The sequence below is a fragment of the Euleptes europaea genome, chromosome 6 (assembly GCF_029931775.1).
Source record: "Euleptes europaea isolate rEulEur1 chromosome 6, rEulEur1.hap1, whole genome shotgun sequence".
NCBI lineage: Eukaryota > Metazoa > Chordata > Lepidosauria > Squamata > Sphaerodactylidae > Euleptes > Euleptes europaea.
In genome coordinates, this window is record NC_079317.1 from 50,722,481 (window position 1) to 50,736,519 (window position 14,039).

A 14,039-nucleotide genomic window follows, 5' to 3' on the forward strand; every position below is an offset into this window, starting at 1 on the left:
GCACCCTTTGGACCTCCTCTCGTCGACTGTTGGTCGGCGAGAGGAGGGGAAGGGACGCTTCCCCCAAGGCTGCCCCCTATAGTCATGGCATGCAGGAATGCCAGGGCACACTGTAAGCCCCTCTCACCGCCTGTCAAGCGGCGAGGGTGGGGGGAGAGGCCAGTGGCTCCCGGGGGCGGAACATGTGGGTTGGAGGGCTTGGAGGCTGGGGCCTGGTCGCGCGGGGCTACGTGTGCTGCTGTGTGTGTGTTGGGGGAGGCGGGGGACCTGGTTGCGTGGGGCCGGCGGGTGTGTTTGTGTGTGGGGGGGAAGGCTTTTCTCTCTTCCTCTTTTTCTGTCACTCTTTCTCCTTTCTCCCCCTCGTCTCTTTGTCTGTCTCCTTCCGTCCTTTTCTCCCCCTCCATTTCTCTGTTTTCCTTCCTTCTCTGAGGATCGGCTGCGGGCTGCGCCCCCCTGGCGCCTCGTTTGCTCGGGGCCCACTGCCTGGGAGGGGGGAGGGAGCTGGCTGCCCTCCTGCCTGGGAGGGGGGAGGGAGGGGGAGCGGGGGTGCCCTCCAGGCTTTCACTGCATGGCCTCCCCTGTGGTTGCCAACCTCCAGGTGGTGACTGGAGACCTGGCAACCCTAGCCTCCCCCCCCGCGCGCCGGGAGATCTACACCTGGTTATGGACCCCAAATGATGTTATAAATGAGCAAATGGCCCTTGGCAGGAAAAAAATTCCCCACCCCTGTTTTACACCTACCCTCACAATACTAGTACTCTTCATGCATTTGATGAAGCAAGCTCTGACTCCTGAAAGCTTATGTTGGAAGAGTCAACTTAGTTGGAGGGAGGCTCCTTAAATTGGGACAAGTGGTCAGATTTTGTTGAGCGGAGTGGTTAAAATACTTGCCACTGTTTACGGTCCAAGATCTGCGATGGCTCATTCACTCATGGACATCATCATTGCAGCCTCCAGGGGATTAACGTGTTTGTGTGGACCAGCACTCAGGAACCAATCTATACCCCACTGCAGCTCCCATTGATTTTAACTGCACAGCCATTACAAATTGCCTGTAAACATATTGCTAACCTCCACCCTATTTTTCCTAATCTTTAGTGAAAGCTGCCTGTTTTGAAGTTAGCTGAGGATGATATAAAAAACAGCATTTTAAAAATTAAGCGAATATTTCACACTTCTTGAAAAGATACCTTTCCCTGCCTCTGTGCCAGGTTTGAAAACCTGACTTTAAATCATATGTAGGTGTGTTTATACATCCTCACCTACCACCCAGACATTAATTTCTTGTGAGTCAAGGTAGTGTTCATGTTTACACTTTCTGATTCTCAATACTAGCCAGCTGGCATTGCAAGCATCCTGGGAATTGCAGATGAAATTATGTGAAAGGTCAGTTAAGTTCAGACAGGGATTCTGTTTACTGGGAACTGAGTGCAAAGTTTTTCCAGGTCATGGAGGCAGAGAGGTCATTCCCTGAAACTGGAGTGACCAAGGGGAAATGTCTGCTTGTGTAAAGATATCCACAGACATATTTTAATATCATGCAATTGCTCCTGGGAGAAGTCATCATCTTGGATACTTTTTTTGCCCTTTTCAGCACCTTGTGCATGTTTATGTGCACATGAGCTCATGTACCAAAGCCTATTCTTTACAAAGTAATGAGAAGTTGGGCCTTGACTATACATTAAGCCTGCACTTGCTAAGGATGTTCTCATTGCTGTGTGTTAAGGCCACTCAGGGCAGGGAAGCACAACAGGGGGCTGAAAGCAGTGGAGCATGGAGATAATGTACAGTGACAAGATCTACACCACATGTTGAAGGTCTACAGAAGTGCCTGTAAGCATCAGAGCAAGGGTCCCTAATCTGGTTGATACGGTTGCCAGCAGGTCTGGAGGAAAATGTCCTGTTTCATTAATAGGGGCTTAATGTGTGGAAATGGGCAGTTCAATCTTTTCATGACATAGAGGTAAACAGCATCTCCTGGTAAATAATATCCTGGTAAGCCTCTATTAAAAAGACAGGACATTTTTCTCCAGGCAGCTTGTGCCATTTTTCTCCTGCATGAGCTTGTGGACACTTTTGGAATTTGAGAAGGGGCCGTGGGTGATACCCCATAGCAGCCAATCATAAAAATGACTAGAAGTTGCAAGCCAAGCATCCTCCCATGACAGAGGCAAGTTTCTGAATGGGTGCTCCTCTGCTAACACAAAAGTGATGCCTCCTGGGTTCTTCTGAAGTACCTCCTGGTCCAGTGAGGTCAGGTGGAGGAAAGCTAGGACTAGCTATGTGCTTTGGGGAAGAGAGGCTTTGGGAAGAAGAAAATGGGCACCAGGAAACCTGGTGCAGGCATCATGTTGCCCGTGGCCACCACACTGGGAATTATCTATCTTTATTCCGCTCTAACTCTCTTACTGCTACACCACACTGGCTCTCTTTCTCTATGTATATATTATATGTGCTGGAGATGCTTGTTGCAGCACAGATCCCCAAGGCGAGACTGGGAGCCAGAGCCCCAGGTTATTCCTTCCAGATTAGCTAAGACAAGGCAGTGCATGTGATCTTGGGACAGCATCTGAAGAGGTGGAGTCCTAGACACAGGCATGCTCCCATGCCAATTTTCATCCTTGGGCCATCTGGTCATGCTAGGCCAAACATTCCGTGACCTTTATGATGCTTGAGAGAGGGAAGCAAAAGCTAAAAGGCATGTTCCAGCCCCCAGGTATTTAGAATTCAAAATTGCAGTGGGGAGACAGAGAAGAGAGTGTGGTATGGGTGACAAACAAAAGAATCAAGGTGGGAGAGGGGTGAAAGGGTAAGAAGCCATGTGAGTTTTATTTTGTCCAGGGCAAGCAAGACGTGAAACCAATGGCTTCCCAAAATAACTGGGTGCTGAGAATTGTAGAAACTTGTCTTCTCTTTAGGGATTAAACTGCAGATATATTGAGAGAATGTTTCTGGATTGTTCTGGAGAAAACTACAATGTGGACAAAAGAGCAGCTCTAGAAATGCCCAAAACAACAGCCGCTAGAGGCCTGTAATCAAGATTTTGGTGGATGAGTTCCCATGCACACAGCCCTTCCGCCTCTGCCTGGCCACACAGCTCTCCAATCAATGAACCATGTGGGAATCTCTCTCCCGCATGGCCTGCTTGGTCCGTTCACACCAACTTCTTGGCCATCCTTCTCTCTCTCTCAAACCATCTGTCAATCCCTCACCACATTTTCTCCCATCTCAAAGCTTCCCCTCAGCCTCCTCAACTCATGGCAGGCCTGTTGGTTTCCACTTAGATCTTCTCCAAATGCATACAAAGTGTGGTAGGGGAGCCGCACCTGAATTTCAGAGCAAAAGGGGCATGTGGGTGAAGAGAGTTTTACCATCCTGTGCCCTCTTCTTTCCTCACAAATGCTTTCCAGTTAACTGAGCTCACTTCTAATATTGGAGCTTAACTAAGGAGAAAAGTGGGCAGTGACGCAAAACCAAGGGAGTGTACAGTGGGTGGGATTCAAGATCTCCTTCCAATGTGCCCCTTTTCTTCTAAAATATGGTATTCCACCCTCCAATTTATGTGTACTTGAAGCTTGCCAATGTCTCACCTTGTTTAGCCCTTCCCATGTGCATTTGTGGTGAGTCTCACCTCCCATAAGCTCAATACAATATAAGTTTTCCTGTATTTGCTTGGACTTTTGGTCACTTTTATTTTTGCCTGGCAAAGTTGTCCAAGTTAGGATTTGCTCACCACACACAAGAATACATTTTAGACTGGAAGAGATTCTACAGTTCTGAGCACTGCAATGCCAGTATGATGTCATGTAAACTAGGAATTCAAAAGGAGAGGGAAAAATGATGAGTATAAGGAGATTAAGCAAATTGAAATGCTTATAGCACATAATGGTGACTAAAAATAGCTACAATAATTGCCTACAAAGTATAAACACCAGTGAGCAGGGATTTAAGGGCAGTCCATGAAGTCAATATATTATTTATAAACTGGCTCTCTATAATTACCATGCAGGGCTGTTGCCCATCTGAATTACTCCTGGCAAAATCCTCTTAAGAGAAACTGCCGTAAGTGCAAATTGGTAATGATACATAACCCCGGAAAACAAATGAAACCTCTCAGAAAGATGCATGTCCTAGCAGCCATCAAAGAGGAGGAGTGAAAGCTAGTCCTAGAGAAATCTATAAGATCACTAGATAATCCACACTGCAGAACAAGCCTCATCACACATTGTATTTTTAAGGTATACATTTTAAGATGTAAAATATGAGTAAGACAAAAAGCAATTTAAAAATGTGTGCATCACACAGATATATTTGTGGAACAGCAGAGATTTACTGCAGCTTCCTACTGGGAGCAGCTCCCTGTTATCAATGTTTTTCATATATCTTCAGGCATCCATATGAGATTTGGGATTTTTTGGGATACCAGTAAATGGGTCTTGGAAAATTCCAGAAATATTTGGGAATATACAGGAATATTCAGGGCCAGCATTTTACAGCTCCCAGGACTGTTTTTAAGTTTTACAGCATGTCTGTCTGTCTGGAGAGCCAGCGTGGTGTAGTGGTTAAGAGCGGTGGTTTGGAGAGGTGTACTCTGATCTGGAGAATTGGGTTTGATTCCCCACTCCTCCACATGAGTGGCAGAGGCTAATCTGGTGAACTCAATTTGTTTCCCCTCCCCTACACATGAAGCCAGCTGGGTGACCTTGGGCTAGTCACACTCTCTCAGCCCCACCTATCTCACAATATCTGTTGTGAGGAGGGGAGGGTGATTGTAAGCTAGTCTGATTCTTTCTTAAGTGGTAGAGAAAGTCAGCATATAAAAACCAACCAACCCCTCCTCACTAGGTTTTGGTACCGCCCGTCAGGTTGGTTTGCTTGGATTCTCTGGCTTGACATTGGTTGTGTTGGGCATGCCACATTAGTTCTGCTGGGATTTGCTGCTTTCATACTGGTTCTGTCAGGCTTGTTGGTTCTGTTTACAGTTAGAGGCCTTTGGCCAATGGTTGCTCTTGTGTATTTAGCTATTGGCTTCTTTGCCCAGGAGAAAACTTGGAATTTCCTCTCCCCCATAGGAAACAATGGAGGCAAGTAGGATAAACTGGGGGCACCTTGTTCAGGGGCCTGTATAATTGTACCTCTTGATTCTATCTGATTGAAACTTTGGGGGGGTCTTTAGTGGACAGGCAGGACGATGGTCCCTGCTATGTTGGTGTCATTTGCTTGAAAAACAGCCACTCCAACCCACTCCTTGCCAATGTTTCCCATAGGGAATAATGGACCTGAAAATTTTTAGAATTCCAAAAAAAGATCCAAATCCAAATGCCGAAATGGTATTAGGGGATGTGAACATTCCAGAATACCGATGCTTATATGCCCAAAATACGAATCCAAAAAATACCAAATATTTTCCAGGTGTACATCCCTACTTCCATCCTTCAATCCCTGGGCTCATTAAGCATAATGGCAAAGACCTTTGGGTGCAGGAACAAGCAGTGGTCTTCCATTGATCCCAAGAGTGATCCCAGACCTGCAGCTTCTGTTGATTGCCCTTTTTGCTTTGGGGCATGGTACAGCTTAGGAGAAGAATGCGGTAAGGCTGGATGGTAGGTGGGACTTGATCAGATGGGGACATGACAGGACCGGGCCTTTTGGTCCCCATAGTTTTGAACATTTCATCCAACAGTCTTGGAGAAAGGGAGGAGGTGGGATAGCCTGACAAAGAGAGTCAACTAGGATGCTCCCTCCTATTCAGCAAGGCAAGGGCCCTCAAGCACAAAGCACTGGGCTATTTATCTTCTCTGACTAAAGGAGGAGAGGTCACCGGTAACAGCATGAGTAGGGGAAGGTGTGTGTATCTATGGCATTCCATTTACTGTACTAGTCTGCACCAGTCATCAACTAACGAGGATAATTAGAAGCACGTGGCAGGTTTGGCATCATTGTAAAGTAATTACAAAAGGGGAGATATTAAACAGTCACAGCATTAACACTCATACAAACATCATTTAAAGGGATTCCAATGTGCATTGAAGTGACAGCTGCTAATTTAAGTAATAATTGGTCACAAAAACTACACATTTTAAACATAAATGGGACAACATGGATAAAAATGAGGGACGTGATTATGCACATTGCCTTTACACTCAATAGGAAACATTTCAGTGGGAAATGTTCATGTTTTTGCAGCAGAGGGAGAGAGATCTGAATGATAAACTGAAGCTTGTCAACAAGGAACACAAATGATAACTGCCGGTATCATCCTCTCCATCATCCTCAACAAAATCTTAGACAACCAATTAAGGTTTTTGTACTGGTTAGTATCTGCTGTGGTTTCTAGCATAATTAAGGCATACTCACGAGAGAGTAAACCTCCTTAAACTTAGTGGGACTTAATCTTATGTGTGCTTATCAGAAGTACGTTTGTAAGGCATATAGTCTGGGTGGATCTTGGGGTTGCTTCCTTTTCTTAAAAAAAAAAGTTTTATTGCACTGTAAAAGTTGGCTGACAACACCATCTCAAGTTCTATGTCCTTGGCAATTCAGCAGAAATTGAACAGTTGCTCCATGTTTCTCATCTGTTGCTGTAGATGCTTTTATAGGTGGAATTTTTTATAGGGGTTGCTTCCTGTGGCATAAGTTCAAGTCTAATGTATTGCTCAGTCAATAAGGTAACAGAAATTTGACTTTAAGGCTGCGTTTAGACAGACAAACTCTCTAGATCATTCATGATGACAATGTGAAAGGAAGCCCATGGGTTTGCATGCTCCACCCCCACCCTCATGCACAGAGCTGTGTGCAGGGTTGTTGTTTTTTACAAGTCAGAAAGTCTTCCATTTCAGTGCCAGTGTGTATAAGGAAAGAAGAGAAAGTGTGTGAGCTTGAGGCCTTATTCATGGGAAGAGTCTGGTAATTCTGGTAATGAAAAAGATGCATACATGTACGTTACTATGAGAGAGACCTAGGTGCAATTGAAGCTGGTACTAAGCCTATCCGCACCTTTTTTTTGAAAAGATTAAGAGGCCCTATGACAAGCAGAGTGCAGAAACAAACTCCAAAGACATTGGAGGCATTCACAGCAACACTCTCAAACAGTCAACAGGAACTGTACCGGGAAAAGTGAAGATGGGAAGGTTATTAGTCAGAAGAAATTAGGTTTTGAAGGCTGAGTCAGAGTTAGGTTTGGGGGGTTACTATCTCAGGAGCGTAAATTAAAGATCTAAAAAAACAGATCTTTGGTTAAGTGGACCTGCCATTAGACAAAATAATATACACAGCTTTATACATAACTCTTTGGAATTTAAAATTATTCTTTATGCAGATGATCTTTTATTATTTATTTGGGAACCTCAGCCTTCCATTCCTGCATTAATGAATATGATGAATACCTTTGGGGGCTTCTCTAGATATTCAATTAATTCAGCAAAATCTGATGCCACTTTGAGACAATATATCATGGAGTGTATTTGCCTGTCGACATTTTCGATGGTGCCTAGATGTCATTGCTTATCTTGGAATACTGATTTATAGAGCTGTGACTCATTTGATTATGCTAAATTTTAATAAGCTAACGGCTGATATATCTTTGGACTTGGACAAATGGACATTTTAAACTTGTCTTTATGGGTAAATAGTGGGCCTGGACGTTTGTATGAGTATTAAGCATAGGGTGCATTTATTTTTGTTGTTTACTGGTTCCTTTGCCTGCTGTTAGGGGAGATGTGTTTGGGGGGACAGAATGGGGTGAGAGATGGCGGCACAATTCATAGTGTATGGGGTAGAGGGAGATATGTGGGTGGGAGGTGAGCAGGCCAGGTAAAAGAAGAGACAACAGACATGTGGTGCTGTTACTCTTTCTGGCTCTACTTCCAGTCAAAGTGATGTTGATAACCATATCAACAACCCACCAGGCTATAAAATCCTGCTGGTAAATGCCAGGTTAGTCACAGGAAAAAAAGACAGCCATCCAGGATTTAATCCTAGATGAGAGGGTTGACCAGGCATGTGTCACTGAGAATTAGCTTGAAAAGGGGAGAGGGTTAATCTCTCTCCAGCTGTGTCCCCCAGGATGCTCGATGATACATCAGCATAGGTCTGGCATGTGGGTAGGTGGTGACCCATATAAGGTTTCTCCTCTATAAGGAGTCTATCCTCCAGCACAGTGCCCCATCCAGAACTCTAGTGTTTTGGGCAGGCATACCCAATGTTCGGACTGAGAGACAAGATTGGGATTGTTGGTGTACCACCCACCCGCTGCCCAACAGTCTCTCTGCCTAAACTGACAGGGATTGTCTTAGGGGTGGTGTCTTGCCAGGAGTGGCTCAGGATTTCATGGCCCTCATGAAAACCATGGGCATGTCTTGGGTAATAACTGGTCCTACACATTGTGCAGGTCACACTCTGGATCTGGTATTTTGTTCTGGGTGGTAGGAATGTGATCTGAGGGTGGAGGAATTGACGATGCTTGCTTTGCCATGGACAAATCACTATTTGCTTAGGTATAGACTTACAGGAATATCAAGATTCTACAGGGGTGGGGGAATCTAGTAAAATGCTCCATCCCTGGAGCCAGATGGATCCTAATGGATTTCTGATGGTTCTTGGGGTTTTCCTGTTGATGTGATTGGTGCTCCTGTTGTTGCCTTAGTTGAACTCTGGAATGAGGAAATGGCCCATGTGGTTGACACGATCTCTCTCAGGTACCCTCTCTCAAGTGTTAAGAGTCCAGGTAGACGCATGGTTTATTGAGGGGCTGTAGGCTATAAAAATACAAGGTTAGAGCAACAGTGGATGAAGACTTGGGATGGATCTAATGAGACACGGGCAAAAGCTCATTTTAAAGTGTACTCCACAGCAATGATTGCAACAAAGAAACAACACTCTTCCACCACTATTATGTAGGCACAGCAGAGCTGTTCTGGGTAGTCAGAGGCTTGTTGGCATCTGGTGGGCAGTGGAGGTGGAATGCTTGGTGGTATGCTGTGACCATTTAGCTCAGCGCTGTGCAGATAAAATCTCTCACATCCATTCCGACTTGGAATGGTCAAATGGTCCCAGGGCAACAACCTGTGCAATTGTTTGGGCTATTTTTCAGTTTATCCAGTCTGAGAATACAGACAGGATCCTTGGAGGTTTGAGGCCTACCACCTACTTGTTGTTCTGGAAGGTAGGAGGGTGCAGGCATGCCACTTTGTATGACCCTTGCCCTTCCTGGTTACTTAAATCTTCCAGGGGAGGGGCTGGGTGACTGGGTCCAAGTGGTAGTTAATTCTTCCTTGAGAGAGGGAGTGGTCGTCCCAGCCTTAAAACAAGCTGTGGTGTGTCTACTTTTAAAGAAAGCTACCCCAGACCCAGGAGGTCTCAACTATCGACCAGCCTCAAATGTTCCATTTTTAAGCGATGTAATTGAATGGGTGATAGCTGGACATCTTCAAGCTTCCTGGATGAGGTGAATTATTTCGATCCTTTCCATTTTGGTTTTAGGCCTGGTTATGGGACTGAAACAGCCTTGGTCACCCTGGGGGATTACCTACTCTGGGACATGGACAGAAGTGTGACTCTGTTGATTCTCCTGGACCTCTTAGCGGCTTTCGAGGCCATCATTCATGTTATCTTTCTGGACCGCCTATCTGGGCTGGGTTTTGGAGATACTGTTTTGCAGTGGTTCCAGTCTTACCTGGAGGGTAGGTTTCAGAAGGAGGTGATTGGAGACTGCTGCTCAGCCCCTTGACCTTTGGACTATGGCATCCCACAAGATTAGATAGTAAGAATCCTCTATGCTCTTTAACATCTAAATGAAACCACTGGGTGATGTCATCTAGAGATCTGGTCTGGTTTGTTACCAATATGCGGGTGATACTCAGTTTTATCTCGTGTTTCCAGGTCATCTCAGGGAGATTGTAGAAACTGGTGCCTAAAGGCAGTTTTGGAGTGGGTGTAGGCTAATAAACTGAAGCTTAATCCTGGTAAGACAGAAATGCTACTGGTGAACGGAAAGTCTGACCTGGGATTTAAGGTGTCACCCATTGTGGATGGGGTTGCACTCCCTTTGAAGGAAAAGGTCTGAGTCTGGGGTGTTCTTGGACCCAGTCCTAGTGTTGCATAATCAGGTGGCTGGCAACTGTGGCCAGGAGTCTTTTTACCAGCTTTGAATGGTTAGCCAGCTGTGGCCTTTCCTGGGCAGAAAAGATCTGGCCACTGTAGTGCATGCCCTGGTTACATCTTGAAGAGATTACTGCAATGCGCTCTACATAGGGCTGCCCTTGAGAAATGTTCAGAAACTTCAATTGGTGCAGAATGCTGCCACTAGGATGCTGACTGGAGTGGGTCATAAGGACCATATCACTCCATTCTTGGCCCATCTACACCGGCTCCCAGTCAGCTTCTGGGCATAACTCAAGGTGCTGGTACAGAACTTCAAAGCCATATATTGTTTGGGACCAGCCTACCGAAGGACTACCTTATGAACCCACCCAGCCATTAAGGTAATCTTTGAATGCTCTGCTTCTGGTGTCCCCAACTTCTGAGATTACGTGGGAGGCAACGTGGAAGAGCGGGGCCTTCTTAGTCATGGCATCAAACCTTTGGATCTCTGTCCTTGGGGAAACTCATCTGTTCCCTTCTGTTGCTATCATGTCATTGAGTGAAGATTTTGTTTTGTTTGGCATTCCCTCAGTGATCCCTCCTTCCTGACCAATGTTTTAATTGTTATTCTTATGTCTTTGTATTTTAGCTCTGGGTTTGTTTTAATGATAAGTGGAGGAGGCTGGTTTTAATGGCTTTAACATGTGATTTTATTATATATGCTTTAATTAGTTTGCTGCCTTGGTGGCCCTTATAAGGGCAGGATATAAATTTTGAAAAATAAATATATAATAAGCAGAGGTCAGACAGAGGTAGCACACGAAACATTTAGTGAAATCAAGGCTCAGAGATTAACAGATTCTTAAGTAGAATCCCATTTAAAAAATTTCTTTGGTGCCTACCAAAATGGAAAAGATGAGCATCAAACCCTGGAACAATTATTGAGCAAGGAATAGCTAGGATTGCTCGCCAGACAGAAAGCTACTTTTAGCACCTGAGAGCATATCTATAAGAAAATCTGAAAACGCAATACAGAACTTGCACTTAATACTAATCAAATAAGGTCATGACATCTACATATCATGATCTCCCTCAGCACACAAATGGAATTCAAAACTTTGTGGACTCTGCATTTCTAATATGGATTCTTTCCACATCCTCACAAGCCACTGTCAGACACAAAGTTACCAAACCATAACAGAAGAAATAAAGTGATGTTGTGCACCTACAGTGCACCTACAATCATTAAGGGAGAGGTGGATGCAAGGGAGGGTGATGGACTGGCTTTCTGGGCTGGGTGATGGAATCCATAACACCCATCATGTATGTTACTCATACAAAAAAGACTCACCACACAGAACAGTATGACTTGTTCAGCATCTGTTCCTTCACTATTCCATCCCACAATACACAGTTAAATACTATTTGAACAGGGAAATCTCATACCAGAACACCCACATAAGGAAGCCACCTATATTTTAGATCCCAATCTAACAGCCAAGTGGCCAAGATTATAGTAATAGGGAATGTGATCTCTTATATACCATCAATGTATCTTACAGCAGGTAGTCACTACTTTTTCTGTTTCAGTAAGATATCAAACATTTAGCAAAAGAGTAAACATACTTACCTAAGCACACTTTCAGAAGTAAGAGCTTCAACGGACACTGTATTTCACCAGACTTTCATGGGGGAAAAATGAACCACAGAGGCTGAATTTACATAAAATTATCTCACTCCATTTTATTTAGGATTCTTTTCTCCAGTTAGTAAAAGAAAGATGTGTCTCTTTTTATACATATGTACAAGTTCAGTTATAAAAATAGACAGCACATTCAAAGAGGAAAAAAAAGGCTTGGCATTTTTCTGATTCCCTCTAAACACTGTATATACACATGTGAATCTGAGTGGGGGGGGGAGCATGGTAAAATCTTCATGATTTAACTTAAATAACCTCTCCCTACCCAATTACCCCCTCCAAATATTTTTCTTTTTTAAAAAAAGGTATCTAACTGAATTCATTTCTGCTATTTTCAGGTGTGCAAATTAGAGGCAGAGTCAACAGGAAGCACTTGCTCTACACTGTGGGATGCCAGGCAAGGTGCGTGAGACTGAAAAATCCTTTGCTTTCTTAGCTAAGATCTTCACCTCGTAGCCTGGCTCACCTTTGAAGGATGAAAATGCCCAGAAAAACAGCCACTTAACATCGACACAAAGGCAGGAGAACCGCCTCTCTCCTTCATCTCAGTGCAATGCAGACATCATATATACCATGCCAAAACAGAAGGTTCTTGTGCATTCAAAATGGAGTACCAGAACAAAGGAGTCGCCCCTCATGGTGTTGCTGTTTTCTGACAACTTTTGCTAGCTTCACACAGTTTTGCTACAGAGACAGATCATCACAATGGAGCAAATCCTAACCTGCTGGGGGTGAAGGGTTGAACAATGAGATGCGCCTAGAAACAGCAACAAAACAAGTGAGTGGATGGCTTGGAATGAGACATTACTCTAGCTAGAGACCGGTTGGAAACAGGTAAAGGCGCATTGCCCTTGCTCTTTTATTGTGCTATGGCAGCCAGTGGTACCTAAAACGTCATTTAAAAAACTTTTCTATGGCACAATGAGAAGAACAGCGGTGATCTATCCCCTCCATCAAATCCCCTTGATAAAAATTACACACAAAATGGCTGACTTTCCCCCCCTTCTAAAACCTTTTAAGATTTCCACATAAGCCAAATGCAAGAAACTGTACTTAAAACCAAATGCTATCAAAGTAAATGCATCTGAACCTATGTACTGTGATGTAAAGCAGCAGCTTAAAGCACCTTCCGCTCTGTGGAACTGACACAGCAATGTCATTCCCAAAATATCGAATTGGTTATGCTGTCATTTCAGCTAAATGAATAGAACTCTAGTTGTTCAGGAACACGGTATTGATAAAGGATCACTTTTAGGCCACAGTGCAAAACTCCTCTCAAAACCATTTTTCATGGCATCCACTACTTATACACATTGGAACCATCAAGTTATTTGTCCATAGCTCTCCCCAAAAGACGCACTGACCAGAACCGTCTTCTGAATCTGCAGGGTACCCCCAGATTTCTGATACTTATCTCTTTATTATAAGAATACAGCTGAATTCCACACGAAACCGGAGACGCTGGTGTGAACACAAAGGGGGAGACTTGCAGCTAGTCTCACATGGAGGCCAAATCCCACATGATTTCTAGGGTGCCAGAAAAAACTTAATGGAAAAAGTTAAACACAAGCACCCTAAGGCTATGTCCCTCCTCCTCCCAAATTTGCAAAGGTACTAAAAACTGGGCTACACATGACAGCGCACACAGAACACCTCTCGCCACATTAGTGCAGTTATCATCTTATCATACCCACATATGGGATGAAAACAAGGCATCATCTGTATACCCTTTTTGCTGGTTGGAGTGGACTGCTTAGAAAGCCGATATGGATACAGGTAGGTTCCAGGGATTCAAAATTACTATCGCCCACCTGAGGTGTGGGCTCCTTTGTACTGTTTTCGGACAGGGGTTTCTGGTGCCAAGGAACTTGTCAGGTTTAAAGTTTTGGAGGTTCCACAGACACTGTTTCCTTTGCTCAAGGGAGAAGAGGCGCTTGATGGTCCAAAGTCTGCAAGTCCAGAAGGTCGGATAAGTGGCATCTGCAGCGGGCTGCCTGAAGACATACCTAGCAATAAAAGCAAATCTTTCTTCATCCTTCCACCATGACATTATGGATTCTTAACTGAACACAAAAATTAGGATTATAACTAACTTTGCACATCATGACCCTAATTACGCCTGAAGTATTTTATAAAAAATATTATTAGCCTGCCTTTTAATCCTCAGGATACTTTGGGTACTCGGGTTAATGGAAAGAATGTTTTTTTTAAACCAAAATATGCTATAAAAGCTCAAAGTATATATTTAGTATAAATTTCA

At 44.1% G+C, this 14,039-nt stretch overlaps 1 protein-coding gene across 1 annotated transcript in view; it reads right to left on the reverse strand.

The window, feature by feature from the left end:
• Positions 1-13,245: 13,245 nt before the first annotated feature.
• INO80 (INO80 complex ATPase subunit) overlaps positions 13,246-14,039 on the reverse strand; it is a 48,631-nt gene continuing 47,837 nt past the window's right edge. The window contains exon 35 of the mRNA XM_056851008.1: positions 13,246-13,785. Within this exon, the coding sequence (XP_056706986.1) occupies positions 13,580-13,785 (206 nt within the window). The 3' untranslated portion in view covers positions 13,246-13,579. The remainder of the gene's footprint in view (positions 13,786-14,039) is intronic.